Source organism: Crocodylus porosus, unplaced genomic scaffold (assembly GCF_001723895.1).
Source record: "Crocodylus porosus isolate Cpor-Errol unplaced genomic scaffold, CroPor_comp1, whole genome shotgun sequence".
NCBI classification, from domain to species: domain Eukaryota; kingdom Metazoa; phylum Chordata; order Crocodylia; family Crocodylidae; genus Crocodylus; species Crocodylus porosus.
In genome coordinates, this window is record NW_017728947.1 from 54882427 (window position 1) to 54907645 (window position 25219).

Genomic DNA, 25219 nt, shown 5'->3' on the forward strand with positions numbered 1-25219 from the left:
AATGCTGGTGGTGCCACATAGAGCATGGGAGCTGTGTCCCTGGAGCTCCCCTGCCTCTGGGCCGCCACCGCTGCCACACTTCACTCCCAGGAGCGGGGTGCAGAAAAAGAAGGTTGGGAAACACTTATCTAAACTGAGGTTCTGAACTGGAGTACCTTTGGGCTGTCATTGTTTAGGAGTGCTGGGTGTTACCACCTCCCTTTGGGGTTGTGATAGTGTAGGAATGTAACCCATAGGTTAGTATATGTCTTAAGTCTACCTCTGTGCCAGTGTACAGTATGATTTGTTACAACCCACAGCTATGGGGCCTTGGTTATTTATTTCCAAGTGTAAGAGCTCATGCTTTTTGTTTGGCAGATCCATAGTTCATTCTTCAGGGTGTCAGCTCAGAAGTGTTCCCCACAGGAACACTGGGTGTTGGACCCTCAGAAACTGAGTCACTTTGTACTCATGACAGTCCAGGACTCTGGCTGTACACAGTTCACTGTGAGGATGTGGCTGGTCAGGAACAGGGGAGGGTTGGAAGCATACAGCTGGAGTCATTTTGGGTCTATGGCGCGTAGGATTTCTGTTTCTCTAACTTCTTCTTTTCTTTTCTAGGATTTCTGCCTATGGAGCAGCTGGAGGGAAAGGAGCCAAAAACCACAATAAGAGATCTCATGGAGTCTTCATCTCAGCTACCTTCCAGCTGGAGAAAGATGAACTCCTCTACATCTTAGTGGGGCAGCAGGGTGAAGATGCCTGCCCAGGGGTAAGGATGCACAAATACACCCGGCAAAACCAAGCTGGCAATAAGCTGCAGACACCCTCAGTGGGTGGGTTGGGGCTTGGCTTTGCTATTGATGACGGGCAGGAATCCCAGGCTGCAGTGATAAAAGCCAGATGGGGGATTAGGAAGAACCAATGAGCTAAAGAATTTTCTCCAAACAAATATATGGAGGCCTGAAATGAGAAACCTCCCCAAAATGTACAAACAAATGCAAACCCACAGCAGCAGCTCTGCCTTAAGATCCTGGTGCCCACAAAAAGCTGCTTGTAAGCTTTCTTTTCCCTTTCAGTTACTTTAACAGAGCACCCACACCCAACTACTAATTAGGAGCTGGTAACATATTTTCCCATAATCTATATTTTATGAGGCCTGCCCAGACTTCTTTCTTTCCTATTATTTGTGGTTATACCAGATATCCCACAATAGGAGAACAGGCCCATGGAGCTAGGCATGGATGGCAGGGGCTGATTTCCTCCCTGAAAAGCTTAGAGTCTGAGGACTGGATCCAAAGCTTCTTAAAACCCATGTCAATATTGACATTAATACCTTTGGATCAGACCCTCTGTGAAGACCCAGAAATATCAGGAAAGAACGAAAATCAGTGATGTGCATCTGACAACCCCAGTAAAGTTCTCTCCAGAGTTCCTTGTCTGGATCCTTTCATGCTCGATCCCGTGGCTGTTAAGCTTCCCTTAACCTGTTAGGCTCCAGTCTTGTCTCTTCTATTGGCTTCTCCTGCACAGTTCCTGGGCACAGGCTCTTTGGCTGTCACCCCCTCCCTAGACTGGAGCTTTGGGCCCCCATTGCCTGAGGCTCCCCCAGTTGCTTAAGTATACCCTTTCCTGAGAGCTCCACCTTTGGGAGGCACTGTGGTTGAAGATTTATCTTCCTAGGGACATGTGGAAGTCTTCATGACTGTATGAGAGCCCGTAAGGTTTTACAGCCCTCAGTGTTTAGAAGATGCATGTCACATACTGGAATGCAAGTGATAGCCTCAATATATGTGGAGGCCATTTTATAAAATCAAATGGAGTCATGTGAAGAGTAAGAGTCCTGAAATCCTCATAAGATGTGTAGCTCAGCATGCCAAAAAAATCTAAGCCTGGGAAATAATATTTACTTATTTTCTCTCCCTATGCTAGTGTCTAGAGCAGAGACAGGGAAGCTAGGACTCCTGAGTTCTATTCCTGATATTCGCCACTCATTGAGTGCATCTACATGAGATGTTACATCGTCATAGTGTTGAGCTGTGGTGATGTAGCTCATTGCTCTGGCGACATAGTGTCAACAGACATGAACCATGACACTGGTGCAGTAGGGTTGGAAACAACACGTGCTGCCAGGATTGTGCAGTAACAGCAGTTACTGCACAGTTGGGGGCATGTGTAGATGCACCTAGTCGCTCTTTGACCTTGTATAAAACACCTCATCTCATTTCCTTATCAGACAAACAGATATTAATTATATTTATTTCACAGGAGTTCCCTGATAATTAATTAGTAATTGAAAAGCATTTTTAGCTCTTCAGATGTAAGGAGCTGCAGCTGTAAAAGGTATTAACATTATATTTTATTATCAATGATTAAACTAACCAAGTACCATTGCACTTCTCCAGATCTGCTGTGAGATGTCACTTGCTTATATATGTTGTATTTCCAGATCAGAAAAAGCTCACTGGGGCAAAGAGGCGGGTTGTTCGTACAGCGAGTTGTCCAGCTACAAAGAGAACCATTTGAACTGGTCTGTGCTTGCCAGGTAGCTGCTGGTGATCTCTGACTGCACCTTTTGACTCCTTTCAGGGAAATGTTCAAACCCAGAAGATCTGCCTGGGGGAGTCATCTCTCATTGAAGACGATTACAAAAAAAAAAAGGACCTGAAGGAGTGGGCTGGAGGAGGGGGTGGAGGAGGAGGAGCCACCTATGTCTTTAGAGTAAGTTTGCCTTTCTCTGAGCGCCCTTTTGGATAGAGTCTGACTGAAGATGTCCCTTTCAGTATTGATCATATCATACAATACTGTCAGCTGTTACAGGAAGTGGATGGGAGACGACTGTTTAAAACATTAAAATTCCATACCTCTTTATGTGCTTATCCTCCCTTTTTACTGTCACTGGGGCTAGCTGTACTGCCTCATCAGCACAGCCAGCTCTGGTAGTAAATGATCAGTACTGGGAATCAAACAAAAATCTGCTGTTTAATGCTGAAACAAGTTCTGCCTCAAGAACTAGTATTCACTTGGACTCGGATCAAGGTAGGCAGAGGTAGCGGTGTCATAATGAAGTCAGAAAACCATCTGTAGCATTATTCTGGACTTTGGCCAACATTTAGATGTTTTTATGCCTTTTAATGTGATGAAGTTTGTATGTTCTCATATCCAAGGAGCCAAAAGCTTATCTGGTGCCTGGTGTACTGTTTGAATGCCTCATGTAATGAATGGTCTGTATATTTGAGCAGCAGAAGGATGGGACCTTTGAACCTTTGCTGATCGCAGCAGGAGGAGGAGGGAAGGCATACCTGAAGGACCAAGACAACTTGCTGGATGATATACCCCTGGAACAGCTTGAGAACAACACAGCAGTGCCTGGAGTCAATGGGAAAACAGGGGCAGCAGGTAAGATAGCAGTATGAGGTCTAGGTTTTATGACTGAACATAAAGAACTGGCCTAAGGACTTGACTTGAAGTGACACACATCATATTGATTCACATACATTTTTAGGTGGACATGATTTACAGAGACATGTGAGTGATATGTTAATGGCCATGATTTGGGGTGCACTGGCAATTCACAGGGGCCTTCTTTTCATATGGTGTAGCACCTGAGCAGACAAAATGCCACAGGGAAGGTGGGAAACTGGCAAGAGAACCTATTCCATGGGAGGAAATCTCTTATAAGAAGTGAGTCATAAAATGAAAAGAATGGGGTAATCCTGAGCCCTTCCTTGTAGCAGTGTCTTGGTGAGGAGAGACAATAGAAGAGACATTAGTTCCCACCAAAACAGAGAAACAGGGATTGAACTGGAATCCCCAGTCCACACAGAACAGAAATCCAGTTCAGATTTTTCTCCTAGCAACTAAGTTTAGAACCCATTCCTGAATGGACCAAACATCCAGTTGCAATGGTTTTGTACATCTCCAATTTCTATCCATTGTCTAATTTCGTGAGGAAGCCTGATTTTAAATTTATTTTCTTCCCATGAACTGTACCCAGTTCTCATCTTGAAGAGATGCAAAAAGGTCCATGACAGTTTTCTTTTTATATTCCAAGTCTCTTGACAAACCAAGGTGGTGAGTGGTTATCTCCCAGGTGCTTTGTCACAGCTAGAGGAACAACAGCTAAAGGAGATCTTAGGCTGGACTTCCATTGTGGTACTGGCAGTGGCAGCAGGCTACATTCCTGGACATCCTAATTCCTCTTGTGTCCGCATGTGCACACACACACACACACTTCACTCTCATTTTCTTGTCCATGTTCAGTTGCCTCATTGTTTTTTTTTTAAATTTCTCTCTCTTTGTAGGAGGAGGGGGTGGCTGGCAGGATATCACCCAGGTTCCTCGGGCTGGGAAGTCCCTCCTGGAAGGTGGAGAGGGAGGTCAAGCCTGTCCCCAAGCACTAAATAACCTTCAATGGGCAACCTCAGGTGGTTTTGGTGGAGGAGGAGGAGCTTGTACTTCTGGTGGAGGAGGCGGAGGCTACAGAGGTGGGTCTGTTTGTTCCCTCATTTAGGGGAGGGGAGATAGAGAGACTGAGAACGTCGTTAGGTTTTTTTAATGGATATTTAACCATCCCCTGTCCTGGCTTTGGCTTGTCCAGAGAGAACAGTTCATCAAATAATGGTCAGTTCTATTTAAAACTAACTCATTTGCACCATATGTACCTATGAAACGAATGCTTCCACCAGCCTTGACTGGTCTTGGATGAAGGATTTCATTGTCTTGGACAATGTGAATAGACACACTGACTTCATTTCACTGATATGTTATTGACATAGTATCCCAGTGTAACTTCAGATGGCTAGAGCCTGGAATAACCAGAAGACCCTAGCACTTAACACTGATTAACATTTTCATGTCATGTACAGCTGACAAGTGGTGACTCCTACCTTTTTTGCAGGTGGGCACGTGTCAGATAGTGATGAGATCACTGCTGATGGGCAGGATGGTATTTCTTTTGTCAGTCCAATTGGGGAGATCTTCCTGCAACCCCTGGCAGGTAAAACACTTTCTCTGCTCTCTCACTGTTGTCTCTGTCTCACCCTCACCTCCTCTCTCTTGACTGCTCTCTTCCTTCTTACCCTCTTCAAACACTCCACCATGCTTATAATTTAAGGGGCAGTTCCTCAGGTAGTGCAAGTTATTACAGCTCCATTGACTTAAATAAATGTAAACCAGCTGAAGATCTTCCTCGTGTCTCTCTGTGAGGCAGGGAGAGGAGACGAGTCTAAAGGTTCAGCTGCTTTACTGGGTCACAGATTTCCCCATTTTTCTTCACCAGTAAACCTTTATGACCTAAAGTGATCAGTAGTCAGTCATTCCTGGACTTGCTCCCTGTTGTGTTTGGCTTCCTGATTTCCTAAGTAGCAAGGTTGGCACAATTGTCTTCTGCCTTTTCTTTCTACCTCTGCAAGAGAGGAGAAGATAAACTAAATCCTTCTATTTTTATTTGACTCCCCATTCAGCCATGGAGAGTCATGGTGAGGTGGATATTCAGATCTACCTGAATTGTAGCCACTGCCACTCAGGCAACTGCAAGCGGGACCTTGAGACCAATCTTCCAATCTGCATTTGTGAAATGGGCTCTGTGCTAGCCAGCGACAACGTCACCTGCACAGGTAAAAGATGGAGCTCTGTCTTCACAGAAATATCTTCCATTTTCATTGTATTTGCTCCCATTCATCTTTTTTGAGAAGAAGCTACTTGTGTCATAATAAAGATACCCCTCTTCTGTCTTGCCTTCCATTGGAGGAATTTCAAAGTACTTTTGCAAACATTAAACATGTTAATCCTCCCAGCATATCTCTAAGGAGTTGATAAGTATTCTTTCTACAAGTGGCAGAGATTTTTCAAAGGTACTTAAGTATCTAAAGATGTGGAGATGCATCCAGTGGGGTTTCAAAGGACCGGAATGGGTAAGGTACCTAATTTCTGCTCAAGTGAATTGGACTTTATTAACTAATTTGCTTAGGTGCTTTTGAAAATCTTGTTAGACACTTATCTGCCCCAGGTGTGTGAATATCTTTGAAAATCAAGCCCAGAGAGGTTAAGAAAGTTTGCCTACAGTGATGTAGGAAGTGAGCAATCAAGGTGGTGATGACAGAACAAATGTTTCTAGGCTGCCTTTCTCCTGCTCCACACTCTAGTATACAATGATAGACAATGCCCTCACATGCTAAAGCATTAGAGAATGCAGCAGAAGAGCTAGCTTTCCAGTTCAGCTAGTTATAGACATGCTAGCTGGCTGTCACAATCACTACAAGTTACAAAGCAATTTTTGTGCCTGTGGGTGACTGAAAATGGAATCCTCCCTTGAGCTTTGAAAAAGGATTATTTACTTTAAACAAAAATGATTTATTATTTTTGAGTACCTCCTACCTCTGTGTTCCAGCAGGAAGTGGAAGGTGCCATGCCAAAATAGGAAGATAGCGTGTTCTCCCAGAATTCCCAACTGGCACAGGAGCAGAAAATGGATGAAACCTTGTCCTCATGATATTCCATGGAGAAGACTTTATGCTTATTTACCTGAACTAAATCTTCTGAGTTTTGTCTCTCACTTTTGCTGGGCCTTTCCCTCAACTGGGTATAAGTGTAGCCTGTCCACTCAACTATGCTTTTTTAGACATACATGATTCATTAGATCAGTAGATGGAGGAGGTTCCAGAGGGAGTACACAGGCAGAAAAACAGCCTGGACTTGAATACCTTTCTTTAGAGCTGAGGTGGGAAAACATCATCTTTCTATATCTTACACTGAAGGACATGGAGTTGTGAGGAGTGCAAACACACACACACAGAAGCAATTGAGTTACTTCACTCCTTGCAGTTTCAAACATTCAGTGTTGTGTAGGTTGAAAGTGTAACCTGTGTAAAAGATTATGAAATAAATTCTTCATATGAGAAAACGGTGCATTCCAAAAAAGGTTCAGCTGAAAGTTCCTCAGTGGGTTTCCATGGCAAATGATTATACTCAGGGGAGACTGCTTTATAAGTAGACATGTTGGGTTAAAGGCCTTTCTGCTGTAACACCACTAAATAAAAGGGCTAGGTCACTGAAGCTCGTGGAGTTGAAGTTGATAGGAAATCCAGTGTGTCAGAGCAGACTCAATTAATTGAGTCTGCTGGAGCTCATAAATTGATGCGCTCTGGCAGCCTTGCATATTATGTGTATCAGCAGTGCAGCGTGCCTCCACACTGACAAAATTGTGGCAGTGCACTTTGGACTAAAAGGTGTTCAATGTGTTTTAGTTCAAAGCACGCTGCCGCCATTTTCTTAGTATGGGGATATACTGTGCCACTGGTGCACGTGGTGCATGGGCACTTCTAATTAGCATGGCTCACTAATTAAAAGTGTCCAGTGCTGCATCGGGAGCATGTGTAAAAATGCCCATCAGCTCTGCAGTAGATGTTTCTTGTCTACACATACGGCTCTATTAGGCCACAGGAAACGCTGCAGCAGGTTAGTACTTGTAAATACAAGTTCTGTCTCCAGCAGTGTCCTGTAGTGCCTGTTTCACTGATATTTGTTAATATGATCTAATAGTGTCTCTTGCAGTTCCAAAGCATGGATTTTCATAGGCAATTTCCGCTTGTGTGCAGTGTTATTTTTCTATCCGTCAGAAAACTGGAGAGCACAGTAAAGGATCTTTGCTGAATCTGCTAGAGTTTGAGAAGTAAAATGGCTATTCAATGATTTATGAATGCCTATGACATCTAGGGCTCCAATGTTACAATATTGATATAAAGGTCTTTCATCACCACCACTTTACTTCCTGGGTGAGGGAGAAGCAAGACAGGAGTGGGTCTTTACCATCACTGTGGTTGCCTCCTGATTGATGTGCCCATCTTTTTTTTGCCAGTGCCTCATGGCCCTATCCCAGAAGGACACCTGCCACTCCCACTCCTCCTGGCTGTGGTTGCTGCAATTGTGGTACTTGGAATGGCCCTTACTTGCGGCAGCCTCTCTTTCCGTAAGAAACACCTTTGTGACTTGTATTAGTCTATTTACTTCTGTCAGTATTGTAGGGATGTAGTGGGATGCTGGGGCACAAAGACAGCAACAGCTTCTGGTTGCTACCACTATTGTGATTTTGATTGCCTGGCTGCTAGCATCAGTTGCTTTTTTTTACCACTCCCCTCCTCCCATGTCAACACCTGGGGCAATTGCCTCATTCACCCCACCCTAGTTATACCACTACTCCTGCTCACCCTTGCTACCCTCAGTCCGGCCTCTGCCGGACTCAGAGGTGGCCCTGCTGGGTGAAAGAAACCCATCTTAGGGTTGCCTTTCTGCTCGTGCTTATACATGGAGCAAAATTGTGTTGTACAGGTCAAGGGTGGCAGTTAGTGAGGATCGTTCTCTCTTTGTCAAGCTGCAAGCAGTGGCTAGGCACAATAACAGTCCCCCTGTGCCAAGATTGTTCTGTTCTTCCTATATCTGGGGAGAAAACTGCTGAGAAGGAACACTAGAACATAAGCATCCCTTCTCCCTTCCTCCACTTTTGGAAGTCACTAATATACAAAGACTGAAGTCATGGTCACTGGTTAAAGATACGACTTATTCAAGGGGATACAATGAGCTCTGTTCAGCTGAACTTCATTTGTTTTGTTTTCTTTGGTGAAGTCTCTTGCTTGTTGGATCCAGAACAAGGCTCCATTTGGGTGAACAACACCCTTCATATATTCAGTCAATATGGGGAAGGCACTGCAAGGAGGAGCAGGTAGAGATGCTGGGGTTTAAGAATGTTACTTGGCTTTTATAGCTGCTGGCCCAGTTTCTGCTTGCTATTGATTGCTCTGCACTGCTGGCATTGTCTTCTCTGCTTCATCCAGATGTTGACCCCTGGTTTTATGTGATGTTCCCCACTCAGTCTATCACTGTAAGAAGCAGCAGCTGGAAGGAGCTAGAGCACGACTGCAGAGCCCAGAATACAAACTGAGCAAAATCCGCACCTCCACCATCATGACAGATTACAACCCCAACTACTGCTTTGCTGGGAAGGCCGCCACGCTGAACGAGTTGAAGGAGATCCCTCGCAAGAACATCTCCCTGCTCCAGTGAGGCTCAGTGCAGGCAGGGGCAGTTCTCTGCTGAGGGGAGGGGGTATAATCTGAAGTGAAGGGAGGTGGAACTTATATATTTGCCTTGCTTGATTTTATGAAAAGTGAAACATACCATGGAAGACCCATAGTCTAGTCTGGTGCAGCCTAAATGTGGCTATTGTAAGGACTATCTCCTATACCTGTGATTTGTTGCTACGTTCACAAAGACATCATTTTGCAAAAATCTGGGCCATGTCAGCACTCTTAACCTGTTACACACAAGTCACATATTCCATGGATTTTTGCAGGCTTTCATTCAAAAAAGAGATCATCTATGTTATTTCACTCATATTTTTGATATCCTGAATTGCTGCTGCCACCTGGCTGTCCAGTCAATCCCTTTCAGGTCCACAGCAGGCAGAATTCCTTTCTGCATCAGAAAAAAACATCATACCACAGGAAAAAACATACTTTGCAATTCAGTTGATATCAAGACTGCATAGGGAATCCAGTGAAAATCTATTTGGTTTGGTTTTTTTTTAACCTTGTCTTCTTCAGATTTTGGTTTACAGACTTCTCTCTTTGTCTCTTACACCCTGATTCTTTATAGTCTTAATATCATCATAAATCTAGTGCTAAGACCTAGGGTCCCAGGATTAGTATAGCAACCAGGCAGTCACTTTATCATCATGCAGTTGGTTATTATATTTTCAGCAGTACTGAAGTTTTAGAACCCATTTGTTTAGTCACAGCACCAGTAGAGGTCAAAAAGTGACTGGATACTTTACAACTAGGTCAACACCAAGATGAATCGTTTTGTCTAGGATTCCATTTACCCTAAACCCAGTCCTGGCTTTTCTGATGCCAGGCTTTTGGATCAAGTAATTCTTGTTTTTTCTTTTCTCTTCAGGGCATTAGGACATGGAGCATTTGGTGAGGTTTATGAGGGGACAGTGGTAGGAATCGCTGGAGATCCCAATCCACTACAGGTGGCCATCAAGGTCAGTACCTATAACTGGTAGTCCAGACTTTCCTATATGGTGGTTAATATCTGTGAGTTCTGTATTATAGATTCATAGGTGCTGGGGTCAGAAAGGACTTCAACAGATCATTGAGTCTGACCCCCTACCCTAGGCAGGAAAGAGTGCTGGGGTCAGATGACCCCAGCCAGATGCCTATCCAGCCTTCTCTTAAAGACCCCCAAGGCAGGAGAAAGCACCACCTTCCTTGGAAGCCCATTCCAAATTCTGGCTACCCTCACCGTGAAGAAGTTCTTTCTGATGTCCAGCTTTAATCTGCTCTCTGTCAGTTTATGACCATTGTTCCTGGTTACCCCAAGAGGCACCCTGGTGAATAGAGCATCTCTGGTTCCTTGCTGCGCCCCCCTAATGAGTTTGTAAATGGCCACAGGATCGCCTCTCAGCCTTCTCTTGTGGAGGCTGAAGAGATCCACGTCCCTTAGTCTTTCCTCATAGGGCTTGGCCTGTAAACCCTTAACTATATGAGTGGCCCTCCTCTGGACCCTCTGGAAGTTATCCACATCCTTCTTAAAGTACGGCACCCAAAACTGGATGCAGTACTCCCAACTGTGGTCTGACCAATGCTGCACAGACAGGAAGCATCACCTCTTTGGTTCTATTTGTCACGCATCCGCTGATGCAAGATAAAGCGCGGTTAGCTTTGTTGATGATTTTGTCACACTGAATTAGTTATCACTGAAATGCATTATTACTGCACACACATATAGTGTTAAACACATTACACACACTGCTAGTGTTTTATTTGGGAGTTATGCACTTCCCATCATTTTGATTTTTAAGCCATACAGCAGTAGCAGCTGATTGAAAATAAACAGCCATCTTGATGGCATTGTGGCTATTGCAGTAACTACAACTGTTCATTTAATGAGGATGGGAACTAAAAGGGAGGTTGTCTCAGCTGTCTGTGCCAGGGAGAACTTCTATTTTAAGGCAATCTGTGCAAATCTCAGTCATCTATCCATAGAAAGCAGATAATCTAGCCACACAAATCAAAATTGATTTGTTGGTCAGGGAATTCCCAGACTTCTCAGGCACTGGTTCAGTAATTCTCAACTAGCATGCTGTGGCACCCTGTGAAATCTTTCCAAGGGTGCCATGGGTTACCATGCAATATTAGGTGCAAACACCTATACATAATTCATAAGATAAACCCAGAGATTTCAAATAGGAATCCATAGTGTCAAAAACATTCTGACATGTTGTGGTCTTTCTAAGATCTTTACAACATAAGAATTACTCTATTATTTTCCTCTATCAAGAAAACAAATGGGAGCTAGGAGCTGGCATGTTTTGAGGGGCACCTTTAGTCTAACAAGTTTGAGAACCTCAGTACTACTTGGTGTTCCAGACTTCTGTGACTGATGCTCTTGACTCCTCATCCCTTCATGTTAAGCCTATATATAGGTTTTGGTGCTCTGGTACTCTTCTCCTATAGGTCCTCTAACCCAGTAAAAACTGTTGGAATAATAAGGGTGGGTGATAATGTACACGGTGTTGTATGGGTGGCCTTGGACAGCAGCTTGTGCCTCAAAAGATTGCCAGCTACTGATTTCTGATATCAGTCATGCTTATTAGTTCAGGTTATAAACTCATGTATTAAACACTGTGCTTTAGGCCACAAATTAGATAGCTTAGAAAAAAAAAAAGTTAAAAGGTAAGATTTTTGTGGTTCATTTTTTTGGAAGTAGAACAACCACATTTGTGTCACGGTATAAATGGTTGCCTGGAAGTAGTGAAACTTGAGTGAGTGGGTGAGTCTGAGGACCCAGAAATGATCCTAATTAGTGCAAATGGAACTGCCTAGTGTAGTTTTGCTGTCCAAATAGGGGGAAACACCAAAACAACTGGCAGACAGAAGTAGATTCAAATACTATTCATTGTTTTAATGATCCAGACTGAGGTTGAGCAAGGATCTCAACTCCTGTTGGAGTTCCTCTGGAGACAGTGGAGTTTGTAATGGTACCCTAGAAAGAGCATCAACTGTTTGTATTTCTTTTCCCAGGATATGTACTATATTGTAAGTGAATTTCAGTATTCTGAGTTATCATATTAAGGTTCTAATTGAAAATATATTGTTATAATGACCATAGATACAATATGTCTGTAATACAGTGTTACTTAAACATACTGCTCACGTCATGTTTAAGAGTTATATAATTTTGCCTTGTCTGTAAATCTTGGCTGTAAATCTACCTGGATGTTTGCATGATCCCCTGCAAAGTGAAACTACTGAATTCTACCACAACTCTGCCCTACTTCCCTCTCTGGAAACCAATGTAATATCCACAGGGCACATTATAAGAGAGGGAATATTGTTTAAGATCCTAAAGCCTAAATGCACACAGATGATTTCCTAGACCCAGCAATGCAGTTGCCTGAAGGCTGGGTTCCTTTGCATCATATTCTGACTGTATTATCAGCCCATACTGTCAGAGCATTTGGGTTTGACAGAAAGAGTGGGTGGAGGTTATAGAACTTTTGAAGGAGTGCATTTAATATATTCCTTTTGTAAATCTTCTACCAATTTAATAGATTGCCAGTGGGATCATCTGTGAGACAGCCACTTATTTCAATTAGCAAAAAACAGCCCCATCCACCACAGCCCACACTATAAATGGCAAAAATCAAGTTAACTAGACTGAAGTCAGCAACAAAAACCTCATGTCTTTCAGCCCTTATGCAAGTAGCAGCAAGCATGCAGTCCTCACACCTGCAGTGGCCACACCATCCCATGCAGTGGCCACCATGCTACAGCACAGCTTGCACTACAGGCTTGCACCTGTAGCTTGCATCTGTCAACAAATGCTGTTATTACTTATGGTAATTTCCCAGTAACTACAGTTCTCAAATAGAATCAGGTATATTTTCCTTTGGCCATAAAAGTCCTACATACCAGAATGCATCCCAGAATGTTCTCCACATAGTTCATTAATCTCTTTTTTCCTTTCTCTGTCAGTGGGGTAATAATGTAGACTCCAGTGACTCACTGATTGTCTCGCTGACTTTTCTGTGCCTTCTTTAATTATCCTTTGCCTTTTGGGAGGGACCTCTCCCTTCTTTCCATTCAACAGACCTTGCCAGAAGTCTGCTCTGAGCAGGATGAGATGGATTTCCTGATGGAGGCACTGATAATAAGGTACATTTCAATGTTTTAGTGTCACCAGAAGCATGTAAATTAGTGTATATAGCTATAACATTACTTGGCTGGCTGTGGAAACGTCCATCAGTAATTAGCTCACCAGTTCAGATCTATTCCTGACTGATAATAGCTGCAAGTCACTATGTTCAATGGTGTTTCAGTTGTCTATGAGTTTCATAGATTTCATAGATGTTAGGGCTGAAAGGGACCTTGAAGATCATCAAGTCCAGCCCCCTGCCCTAGGGGCAGGAAGTCATCTAGGGTCAAACGACCCCAGCAAGATAAGCACCCAGGCGTTTCTTGAATGAGTCCAGAGTAGGTGCTTGCACCACATCTGGAAGGAGTCTACTCCAGGTCTTGAGGGCTCAGACAGTAAAGACATTTTTTCTTATGTCCAGCCTAAAATGGTCTTGTAGGAGGTTATGACCATTGGTCCTTGTTTTTTCTTGGGGCGCTCTGGTGAACAGATGTTCTGCCAGATCCTGATGAACACCCCTTGTGTACTTATAGGCAGCTACCGGGTCCCCCGTGGTCTCAGTCCAATTTCTGATGGACAGTTGTCCACTTCAGACATAGTATCCTTGTGGTCATGGTAACAAAGCCTAAAGTCACTTCTCCAATGGTCGTACAGTAATAACTTCTCTAAATTCATTTAACAATGTGTTACATATATAGTATTTTTCCTGTCAAAGAATCCCAGAGGCAAGGGGCTTTTTATGCCATTTTTATTGGATCAGCTCTTTCCTGGATCATCATAGCTACACATATACTCCAATCCCACTACAACAGGAAGAATCCCACTGCACTTTTCCATGTAGGAGTAAGTTCCCATAGTCTTATTCAAGCAAACTCACATTGATTAAATGGAATACAGTATGTATCATAAAAGAGCTGGAGCTTTGGCCATATAGCCGTGCAGCACTTCTGAAATAATACACAGCATGCTAGAGAAGGGTTTTTCAGCCACAGATTTAAGGACAGACTCCTACTAGGATGAAAAATGCTATGGGAACTTTAGGGAAAATGCTAACTTTAGGATGAAAAGTGCTAACTTTAGGATGAAAAATGCTATGGGAACTCAACTTTAGATTGAGTTGGCTCCTAAATAGCTTCCCAGAGAGAGGAAGTGCACAGATCCCCCATTGTGCCCTTCATGCAGCAGCCAACCAAGGGTGCAGTCCCTATGTTCCCCTTACTACAGGGATTTCTCCCTGCTAACAGGTTCTGCAGCATTAGCCAGTCCAAAGGTTCAGGTCTCTGCCTGTCCTTTGCATTGGACTGTGTCACGGGGCGGGGTCCTAGGAGCGGCCGTGATCTCTCCTAGCACCCTCTACCGTGCCAAGTTGGTGTCAATGCACCCTCACCATCTTGCCCACCACATCTTTGATGTAAGTAGTGTTAAGAGAGGCTGCCTTTTTGTCCTCTTTGACACGGTACCCCTGATGTATCCAAGTCTGTGCTCCGTCTTAGATGACCCCGTGCACTAGAGCCTTAGGGGCCACATGTGGCTCCAGCCACCCCTGTATCACGCCCCAAGCCTCGCAGACATACCGGACATGGTCTTGTCAGTTCTCCCCTTGGTGCCCTCACGTAATGGCTTGCGCCCTCACGGATGCCCCCTGGCTTGTCTCAATCACTTGCGCCCTCACGGACATGCACTGGGGCCTTATCCGCAACCGTGCCCACACTGGGGCTCCTTGCAATTGGGGCTCAGGTGGCTGTAGCCGTACCTGGCCCCGAATCCCCTCCTTGGGTCTTACAGCGAGTGCCCTCTGGGGCTTCTCACAATTGGGGCTCAGGTGGTTGTAGCCGTGCCTGGCCCCTGAATCCCCTCCTCGGGCCTAAAAGTTCCTGTGGGGCTCAGGCAGCCTCGGCCTTACCTGGCCCCCAATCCTCTGCGCCCCTTCTCAGGGCTGGGGTCAGTGCACCCCTGAATGTTGTACCCTGTCTGGCACCGGGGTCCCCACACTACCGTGGAGCCCCTATGAGGCCTCCTCCAACCCCTGTTAGCCTCACCTGGTCCTCCGGTCTTATAAAACTACGGACAGAAAAACTCAAGCTCCTGGGCTACAACATAAACTCTAAGCCAACTGACTAACCATCCCTACTAGGGCTTTCTCCACCCAGTATCCTCAAGCAGAAGCTGCTCAGGCCATCAGGCTTTTCTACTCTGCTTACCCCAGCAGAGCTCCTTCTTCCTCGGCTGCTAGCGGGGAACTGCCTCTCTGGCCTCAGCCTGGATCGTTTATATAGGTCAGGCCCTGCCCCCTTCTGGTCAGCTGACCAAACTGTGGGTGCCCCAGCAACCAGCACCTGTACCTCTTTATAGGAGCAGGGCACCAAAGTGCCCTGCGACACACCTCCCCCCTTAAGTTCAAGGCTCACTGGGAGCTGGGCACAGAAGTGTCCTGCGACAGACTGAAGAGTCGGGGAACTCTTACCAGGTGATGCAGTGAGTTTACGAGGGAGGTCCAGGAGTTATGGGGAAGCTCCTTCCCACTCTCAATGAAGGTCAGTTCTCCCAGGATAAATCTGACCTCTGATCTCTCTGGAGAGCAGACTGGATAGTCATTTGGAAAGTCTGATCTGAAAGCTCCTCTGACAGTGAACTCTGAGGTATATAATTTTTCTGTCTAGGAAGGATGAAAAACTGAGTCATGACCATAATTCCATGTATTTTAGATATATCGGATCTGGAGGTTATAGCATTTAAATCAATTGCACCAGACAGAGTATCTGGAAGACCTCCTCACACCTCTTTCATGGAAAACAGGAACTTTTCTGGAGAGAAATGCTTTTTGCCAAAGCATTGCAAATATCATCTGGATGGACCCAAGACAACATTTTGTACTGGCTCCTGATTAGCAGACTATTTTAAAAGGTGTTGATGCCTTCAACCCACCTCCTAAGGAGGCAGAAACATACAAAAGGCAAGGGTTTTCTGTGACACCTTTTACAGGACCAACTGCATTGTTGGGAGAGCTGTTAGACAAGCTTTTGGGCACCAATTACAGTAATTACAGTGCTCAGTTAATTGAGTCTGCTGGCGCATGGTAATTACTGTGCTCCAGCACCCTCCAGCATCTCATGTATCAGCATCCCTGCACTTAAAAATGGCAGCAGGGGCACTTTATCTACAGCTCGGTCAATGAGGGGACACTGATACACGCAATGCTCCAGGTGCTTTAATTAGAGTGGGTCTCGGAGCTGCTCTAATCAAGCACCTCCCCCCTGCCCACACACACACACGCACACACTCCTGGAGCACATGTATGAATGCCCCAAGTGCCCCTTCCTTAGGAAGTGGATCCAAAAAAAGATATCACAAAAAGTCTTTGTACTATCCCAGACCAACATAAAGTAACTACAGTAGATGTGCATGGAGGAAAGAGCCTGCTGAATTTGGTAGCTTTTGTTATCTTTTCTCAGTTTCTGAAGAAGTTTGTACTGTACTGAATCTCTTTGGATTTCTTGTGATTACAGACAACCATGTCCTGGCCTTTGCTTCAGCTGAAGTTGGGACTTGTTCTGGCAGGGTGTTTTGGATACAGAGTCTACTTAGTCTAAATCCTTAAAGTTTAGGAGAGGGAACTATGTAAAAGATTTTAGCTCATCTCCAGTATTGTCTCCTCCTTTCTTTGTTGCTTTTTGCAGTAAGTTCAACCACCAAAACATAGTGCGGTGCATTGGTGTGAGCCTGCAGACGTTGCCTCGCTTCATTCTGCTGGAGCTCATGGCTGGTGGAGACATGAAGAGCTTCCTTCGGCAGAATCGACCACATGTGGTTAGCCATCCTTGCCTTCCTGTTTATGCCTGTTTTTACTGGGGCATTTTACTAAAAATAAGGGTATTGGAGCACACATGGCTGAGAATAAGTGTGACTTGTTTCTCAACTTTAAGAAACTGAGTTAATTGATTCCTTAGCACATATTCCAAGGGATCCATGTTACTAATGACAAAGGAGAAATTGAGTGGAGAATGTGTTCTTTTCAACTCCACTGGTCTCTGTGTGGGGCGTCTGGAAAACAGCATAGGAAAATGTGCAAGAGGGTAAAACTTTTGTGGGTGATATTCTTTACTGGAGCAGTTGTGTGATTGAGCTAGACTTAGACTTAGACACTCCTGAATGCAATGCCTCCTACTTCAGATCACTTTGAGACGGATGAATTGCATTTGTCTAAGTCAATCCCAACCACGCAGCTGGTCCAGTAAAAGATATCACCCACAAAAAGTCTTGCCTCTCCCATATTTCCTGGATCATCATGAGTACAGCATTACTTCAACACATAGGAGAATATATTATTTATCATGTCAGCTTCCTGGTTTACATAATAACTGCTGTGGCATGTGTAAAGCTAAAATTACAGTGATACTTATTAATGAGAAAATGTTATATTGGATTCTCAGCTGGTGTCAGTCAGTATATTCTGTTGACTTTGATGGAGCTGTGTCAGTTGACATCAGCAGAAGATCTGGGCCTCTAGGTACCAGTATTACTGATTTAAATAACTGTTGCAACTAAATTATCAAATATAATTTGTTCTTTCTTTTTGGGAATTGTTCAAGAACCAATCCTGATTTCTACAAATATATTTATTACTGGCCAGTCTTCAGTGAATAGTTCGAATGGGTAGTTTTCAATGTACTGGTGGTGGATTTCAGTTGTTTGCTATGGTTTGTCCTAGCTACCTAAATTATATATTGTTTCTGTTCCCAAATTGCTGACTGAAGGAGAGGAGGCCTGGTCTGTGCATATTTTTGTACTGTTATAATGATTTAAATTAGAACTCCGAATTTTTGATGCGATGACCATACTGTGAAAACTGTATTAGTATAAAGGTGCCTTACTGTTCCTCTTCTTTTACTGAATAAACTGCACTATGTGAAGTACATGTATACCACTATACATGTCTGCACTAAGAGGGTCACACAGCATTAACTGTTTCACTGTCATAAAGTCATACAACTTTTGTGAACATGCAAAACAAAAAGCATAACTAATGACAAAAAACTGGGGTGAATAAGTACAGTTGTTTGCACCCAAAAAATAATATTGATGTGAAGAACAGGCATTCCCAAACATGAGTGAACACAAACCTGTTAGAAACAATGTTAGCTGATAGCAACTAAAAAGGACATGAGTTTAGTCAAACTAAACAGCCCCTCAGAAAACAAAGAAATGTTCCTGAGTGCCCTTTCTGCAACATCAAGCAGCTTCAATTACTGTTAATGTATCTCACCATAAGTGTCTATGGCCACAGTAAAAATGAAACTCCATCAGCCTACTAACAGAGGGACCTCCAGAACAGGATAGAACAATGTAGCCAGAGGTCTCTTCCTGCCTATACCTTACTTGCTCAATTTCTGTTTCACCTCGATAAGCTACTTGTTTATAACTCTAACTTTCAGTGGCAAACATCCAAGAGCTCTGCACAATCAAGAAATGACTCACTTCACCAGTAAAAAGAACCCCGAACAGCTGAAGTAAAAATTATGTGGTTTGAGGCTATGAAATGACCAAGGAAGCAGCATCCTGAAGCACAATAAAATTAATGAGAGAGATTTTACTTGACATCTCCAGGAATTTCACTGAGCTTGGTGTTGTAATTTCTCTCCTCCCTTCTCCTAAGCACTTATCATAACAACTTCTTTGAAAACACACCAAGGAATTTTCCCCAGAAATGATTGCAAGAGAATAAGTAGGACTTGCTGAGAAAAAGCACAGCTTTTGTGTGTGCTGGGCTAGCATCTGCTTTGTGACAATAACTTATTCAGCAAATCATTACATGATTGCTTAAATGGAATATGCATGGTTATTGCAACAGAAGCAGTGCCCATCAATCTGAACCGGAAAACCCAAGAGAGCTATAGTCTGCATGTCTAGCATCTTAAATAAAGAATTCCTTTTGTTGTGTTATACCTGAATCCCAACTCTTCCTTAACTTAAAGAATGCCTAAGTTTATCAGCCTGTGGCTCTGGCATATAGAAATTCATTACTCATCATAACTCTCTCTCTCAGTTCCTTCAAAATGTAGGATGACATGTTTTTTTTTAAAAGCTCTCTTATTTTTTTGCTGTGTGAGCCCCTTACAGCCCTAAACTCATTCTTTGGAAGGCCTCTAGTCATTTCCCAGTGCTTTCAAGAACTCTTTTGATGTTTATTTTCATACAGCTTGCCACCACTAGAGAGCTGTTCTTGTTCAACCCCATTGGTAGAAGCTTTTGCTACTGTATCCAGAGTGGGCCACTCACTGACAGTCACTAGGGGTGTGTACAGAAGTTGCTTTTTCACCATTTAAAGTGCATTATTGCTCTGACTTAACAGAAGTGCACAGCTTTACAGCACTTTCAAATGGGTACAGAACTTGCAAATGAGGTATTACATTTGAAAAGCTGTATTTTACAGCACTTTAGCAACCTACAGTGCTTTAAATATCTTCTGTATGCTGATCAAATTTCTGACCAGTGGAGAAGACCCAAGAAGCTGTGAAGCACCCTCTTCCTCCTAGCCTGGAAAGTGCAGGGGCTCAGAGGCCCCTTACCCCCCACCAAGCACTGCACTGCTGTCTTGTTTAAGACCACTGTAACTTTATAGTGCTGTAAAAATGCTCTAAATGACAGTGTTGTAAAACATCCATGGAACTTTTCTGTATGCACCCTCTGTCACTCACTCCCAGCTGGTAGGATTCAACAGATTCACTCCACCTGTCTGGAGAACTATATACTTTAAGTAGAAGCACAGTCTTTTCCTTGCTCTTTTCTTTGGCACATCTTCTGCCCTTTGCTCCTGCCAACATTTCCTTCTTTCACTGCTTCCCTGTGTGTCTCTCACTCTCCCTTCCTTCTCTCCCCAGCTATTTGTCATTCCATCCGGCCTTTCTTTTCTTCCCATCTATGTCTGTTCTTCTCTTCTTCGGTGACTGGAGGCATTGAGAGGCTTCTTTTTAGCTTAGAGATAAAACAACTGAATAATGATAAAGCCCTATAAAACAATAACTTGGGTGGAGAAAGTAAACAGGGATTTACTGTTTTCTATCTCTCACACTATCAGAATTAGGGGACACAAAGAAATTATAGGAAAGCAATTAAAAAACAAAAACAGGGTGTTCTTTTGCAAACAACATGTAATTAGCTTGTGGAGTTTACTGCCACAACGTGTAAAGCCTGACAATTTAAATAGGTTCAAAAGAGGATTGCACAAATTCATGGAGGTTAAGTCCATCTTTGGGTATTAATCAGTATAGTTATAGGTACAAGCTCCAAACTGGGATTTTCTAGGTCTCTAAAAGGTATAAGCTCTAAGGGAAGATCAATGTGGATAGGCTCTTCATAAATATTTTTTCCCTTAAGATCCTCTATATACCACAGAATAATTGGCTGGCCAAACCCATATTCTGACCCACTATGAAATTTCTTATCTTCTCCAGAACCAGCCATCCACTTTGACAATGCAAGACCTGTTGAACATTGCCAGAGACATTGCCTGTGGCTGCAGATACCTGGAAGAGAATCATTTCATCCACAGGTGAGAAAAGACAGCCTGTTCTCGTGCAAAGGTTTCAGGGACTTGGTTAAGCTTGTTCTAAGCTCCACAGTTTACTTTTACAAGGGATAACCCAGACATGTTCTTCAATTTGGATCCATGCTGTTTTACCATCTCCAACACAGACTTGAAGTCTCAAAATCCTTAAGCTCAGTGGAAGCCAGAGGATTTCAACAAGTGTCACGTTAAAAACATGCAGGGACCTAAATGGCTTATAATTCTGAGATGGTATATTTTTTGAGGCAAAACCATAGATAGGTTGAACTCAGTTCCATATTCTCTCAAAACATTTGTGATTCTTACAAATGCCATCTGATAAAAATGGTCTGAATATCATGGAAGTCAAAAGCAAGCAATTTTTACTTTAAAGGGATCGTGGGAGACAATTAAGATATACTACTGTCATGTCTTTAACAGGCAACTGCCTATGGAAGCTGTCAATCAAGAGCATAATACCCTAATGACAATATAATTCTGGAGAGACGCTGTAATCCCTGAATATAGCAGATCTAGTGACTACATGTCAACAGGAAATATGATAGCCCTTTTATACTTTCAAGAAAATGTGTGAACTCAGCTGCTGTGTAAAGAATGATAAAGTACAACATGATGGAAAGAGATTTTCCGAGGCAAAAATGGTAGTTTGGTACCTAAATGCCATTGATTATCAATAGGAATTAGGCTTCCTGCTGTCCTGTATACTTTTAAAGTTTCCCCCTTGGCTGTGAGCTTGTCCATCAGGGTAGCTCAGTGCTGGGCACTTTTATTTTATGTACACTTGAGGAGATACTCCTTATGGCTCACAAGATGGCAGTGTTGCTCTACACAAAACTGCAAGACAACAGCAATAACTTCTTTCTTTCCTAACTTGACTGTGTTGATTTATTGGTTGTATTTATAGAAGTATCAGCACAGAATAGCCCCATTGGCTAGGGAAGGAGAGGGTAGGGATATTTGGAGAGTTAAGGGGATACAGGCAGCATGGCCTAAGGTTAAAGTAGTGAAGAGGGAGCGAGTTAGAAAACTTGGGTTTCCATTCTTGTGCTGTTACTGACCTGCTGTGTGATTTAAGGCAGGTGCCTCTGTGTTTTTATAATCAGGATAATACTATTTATCCACATTTTATAATGTGTTTATGTTTATTATGAATAGCCCTTAAAAATTCCCAGTTGGCTGGCAGAATCTCAGGCTTCTGGCTAAGAGGTAGATTCAGTTAATGGCACAGGACTAATTTCTCCTGTTGCCTTCAGAGTTTAAAAGTGTACTCTGGACCCAGCTCAAATCAGTAGAAGGAACTGAGGAACTCCCAGAGGGTGGAGTAGGCTCTGATTTACCATATGTGCAGCTTGAAGTTATGCAGGTAGACAAAGCAGGCTCTGCAGAAATAGGCAGAACAGAGTATTCACCCACATGCATGCATGCACACATTGAGCAAACAGGCAAAAACAGGCAAGGGTGGGGAGAGATTGGAGGAAATGGAAGAAGTGAGGCAGACAGTGATCCAGCAGAGAGCTGTGTGATTATTATGGTCTATGCTTTCCTCTGCTCAGTGTTATAGGAGGGAGTGTGATCTTGTGATCTGAGCAAAGAGCAAGACATTTTTTACTAGTTCTTCTGCTGACTTAGCATATGGCCTCAGTTAAGTCACGTCACTTCCCTGGTTTTCAGTGTCATTCCCAGTAACAGGATATAACAAAAGATAATATGAATCAGAGTACTCTAAGATCCTCTAATGAAGGGTGCTGTAAATCATTATTTATCATTGTTCACAAAAATTACATCTATAGCTTCTTCTCACTGTGAATATTTCTAAATCAAATTTTTACTTATGCATACATTTAAAAGGACATTGAGAACTTGAGAATGGCCATCCTGCCACATAACTGACAGAGCAACATAGTGACCTGGCTCTGTGTGACCTATGGGGAGAATTGTAGAAGCCCAGGCCTATCCCTGGGTCCATCTGGGAACTAAATAGTAGGGCTGTGCGAAACAGCACTGTTTCGTTTCAACTTCCATTTTGCCATTTTGACAGGACAGCATTTTGTTTTGAGTATCCTTTCATTTCGAAAGCACTGTTCCATTTTGTTTCATCAAAACTGTTTCGCTGTTTTGATGCTGCTTTGACGTTTCACCCATAGGCTATAATGGGGAAGCACAAACCTTCCTATAACTTGTCATTTCGTGCCTGATTCTGATGACACTTGCAAGGATGGTAGCCCCTTGTGAGGGCATGAAGTCTGCCAAATTTCAAGGGGATAGGTGCAGAGGTTTCTGGGACACTGCACCTCAAAGTCTTGAAAGCAAAACTCATGTCACTTGTAAGTGTGAAGGCACAGCAGTGTGAAAACTGCAGGGATGGTAGCCCTTGCTGAGACCATGAAGCCTGCCAGCTTTCAAGGAGATAGGTGGAGGGGTTTCTGGGAAATTGCATCTCAAACTGCTGACAAGCAAAAGTCATGACGTGTGACTTTGTGTGTGTGTGTTAAGGTGCATCCTCACTGGTGCTGCGGCCTCTATATAACATGTTAGTGTGCCGCAATGAGGTCTCCTCCTCCCCTACAACCTCAGTCTGGTCTACCACTTTAAATGACAACAGGTATAACTTAGTGAGCAGCAGCACAGTAGCACCAGCATCACCTCAGGCAGCCAAAGTGTGACAAAGCCTTTCTTTCCTCTCCTCCAGGAGCTTCTTTTCCAGCATGTGTGCTAAGACATACCCTCACTGTGTCCTTCTTCTTCCCTTTCCCCCTACCTCTCCTTACTTTCTGTTTGCCTGCAGCCAAACCCAGCTTCAGCTTCTGCCCTTATTTCGTTTTGAGGCTGTTTTGAAGCCCTTTGTTTCATTTCAATTTTGCTGTTTTGAGCTCAAAACAAGTTGAAACAGCGTTGAAACAAAACATCAAATGAAATTTTGCACAGCCCTACTAAATAGTGAACAGATGAGCAGGAGAGAGGCAGGGCAAAGGTGGAGCCACTAATCTTTCTCATGGCAACCAATAGAGTTACCTGACTGAAGGGTCTGGAAATGGGGCAACCCGGCATATTCAGCCTCTTGTTCAAAGCAGGAGCTTCTGAGATGTAGAGGGGTGTTCTGAGTCACAGTTCCTTTCTACAGCTCATCCTGGGTTGGCACAGTTAGTGAAGTACCTCTTAATCAGTGTCATTCACAACATGTGACAAAGGAGAGACTGAGGAATTCCACAGCTTTGCTATAAACTGCTGTTTTTCAGTCTCTTCTTTGCCAGGTAGTTTTTGTAATGGGGTATTCCCCGTCTCCATGGGGTCTGGAGGTAAATCAGATCTTTGCTCTGAGCATGGCCATGAGAAGGAGAACTCCCCAGAATTCTCTGTCTTTAAGGGCACGAGCAGCAAAGTGAAGCTTTTATAGGATTTTAGAAGACGTTTTAAGTAAATATGTCTGAGTGAAAAGGTGTGCTTTGTGAGCAATAGACACTCAAAAGGCAAGGCATTGATCCCTTTGCCTCAGAAATGGACTAAAGAACTGCATTTTGGCCTTCCCTCAGTCACTGAAATGAAAGATAGTAAAGAATGGTATGAAAGAGCAGGCCATTGTAACTTTCTCATTAACCTACAAGTCTCGATTTTGTTGCAATTGGAACTTCTGTCAGCCTCCTAGTGCACAGCCACAAAACGGTGCAACAGGAACCTATTATGGGCCAATCCAGTGCTGGTCAAGCACTTACAGCTAGAAAACTCAGAGGAAGGAAATTTGGTCATTCCCTCTAAGAGCCTTCTCAGAGGAAATTAAAAAATGTTGCTTAAGTATCATACTGGAGTTGGACATTGGTGTGGCAAGAGACACGTGTCAGGACAAGGTCGGCTGAAGCAGACTTTCTCGTGTTACTGCCCATGGAGCGCAGGATCAGCAAGTACAATATACTGAACTACGAGAAGAGTCCCTCAATACTGTTGCCTCATAGATCCTTCAGGACCATCACTCTTGTCAGTCTTCTGGCATATGCTGATTTCTGTCCTACTTTTGATCTACGTGTAGTAGCTGTGAGGCCTAATATAACTTCCTAATTGGAAGATGTTTTCCTCTTTCCTCTAAAAGTATCCTGTCTATTCAATGCCTTCTTATCTAAAGGGGTTTCAGAGCTTATTGTGCTTGGAGTGAAACCTCAGTCACATGTTCTGTTAATCAAACATAGCAGTTCTGAGAATTAACCAGGCCCCAAGGTCAATATAATTTTCTCCATAATAGGAAGTGGGATTGTTGCTCGAAGGAAGTAGAGATGTGTCAATGAATGTGAACAGAGCTATGCAAAAGGACAAATCTGTCTAGAACAGAGGCATCCAAAACCTCAGGAATGATTTCACTCATTACCATGAACAGTGTAAAAAAAGAGCGATGATTTTATTGGCAGAGAGATCCCGCTGTGTTATTGAGAGGCTCTGTGAGCCTACTTTTCCAGCCACACTTTCTCTAGCATTATAAAATCAGCATCCTCA

General features: G+C 43.4%; 1 protein-coding gene across 1 annotated transcript in view; it reads left to right on the forward strand.

Annotated features, from left to right (window-relative positions):
• The window catches only part of LTK (leukocyte receptor tyrosine kinase), a 167811-nt gene that overhangs the window by 120902 nt on the left and 21690 nt on the right, over positions 1-25219 (forward strand). Inside the window, exons 13-24 of the mRNA XM_019552304.1 lie at positions 601-751; positions 2569-2700; positions 3222-3378; positions 4284-4466; positions 4880-4978; positions 5445-5597; positions 7838-7948; positions 8849-9035; positions 9931-10021; positions 13132-13196; positions 16854-16983; positions 20628-20725. Of these exons, the coding sequence (XP_019407849.1) occupies positions 601-751; positions 2569-2700; positions 3222-3378; positions 4284-4466; positions 4880-4978; positions 5445-5597; positions 7838-7948; positions 8849-9035; positions 9931-10021; positions 13132-13196; positions 16854-16983; positions 20628-20725 (1557 nt within the window). The remainder of the gene's footprint in view (positions 1-600; positions 752-2568; positions 2701-3221; positions 3379-4283; positions 4467-4879; positions 4979-5444; positions 5598-7837; positions 7949-8848; positions 9036-9930; positions 10022-13131; positions 13197-16853; positions 16984-20627; positions 20726-25219) is intronic.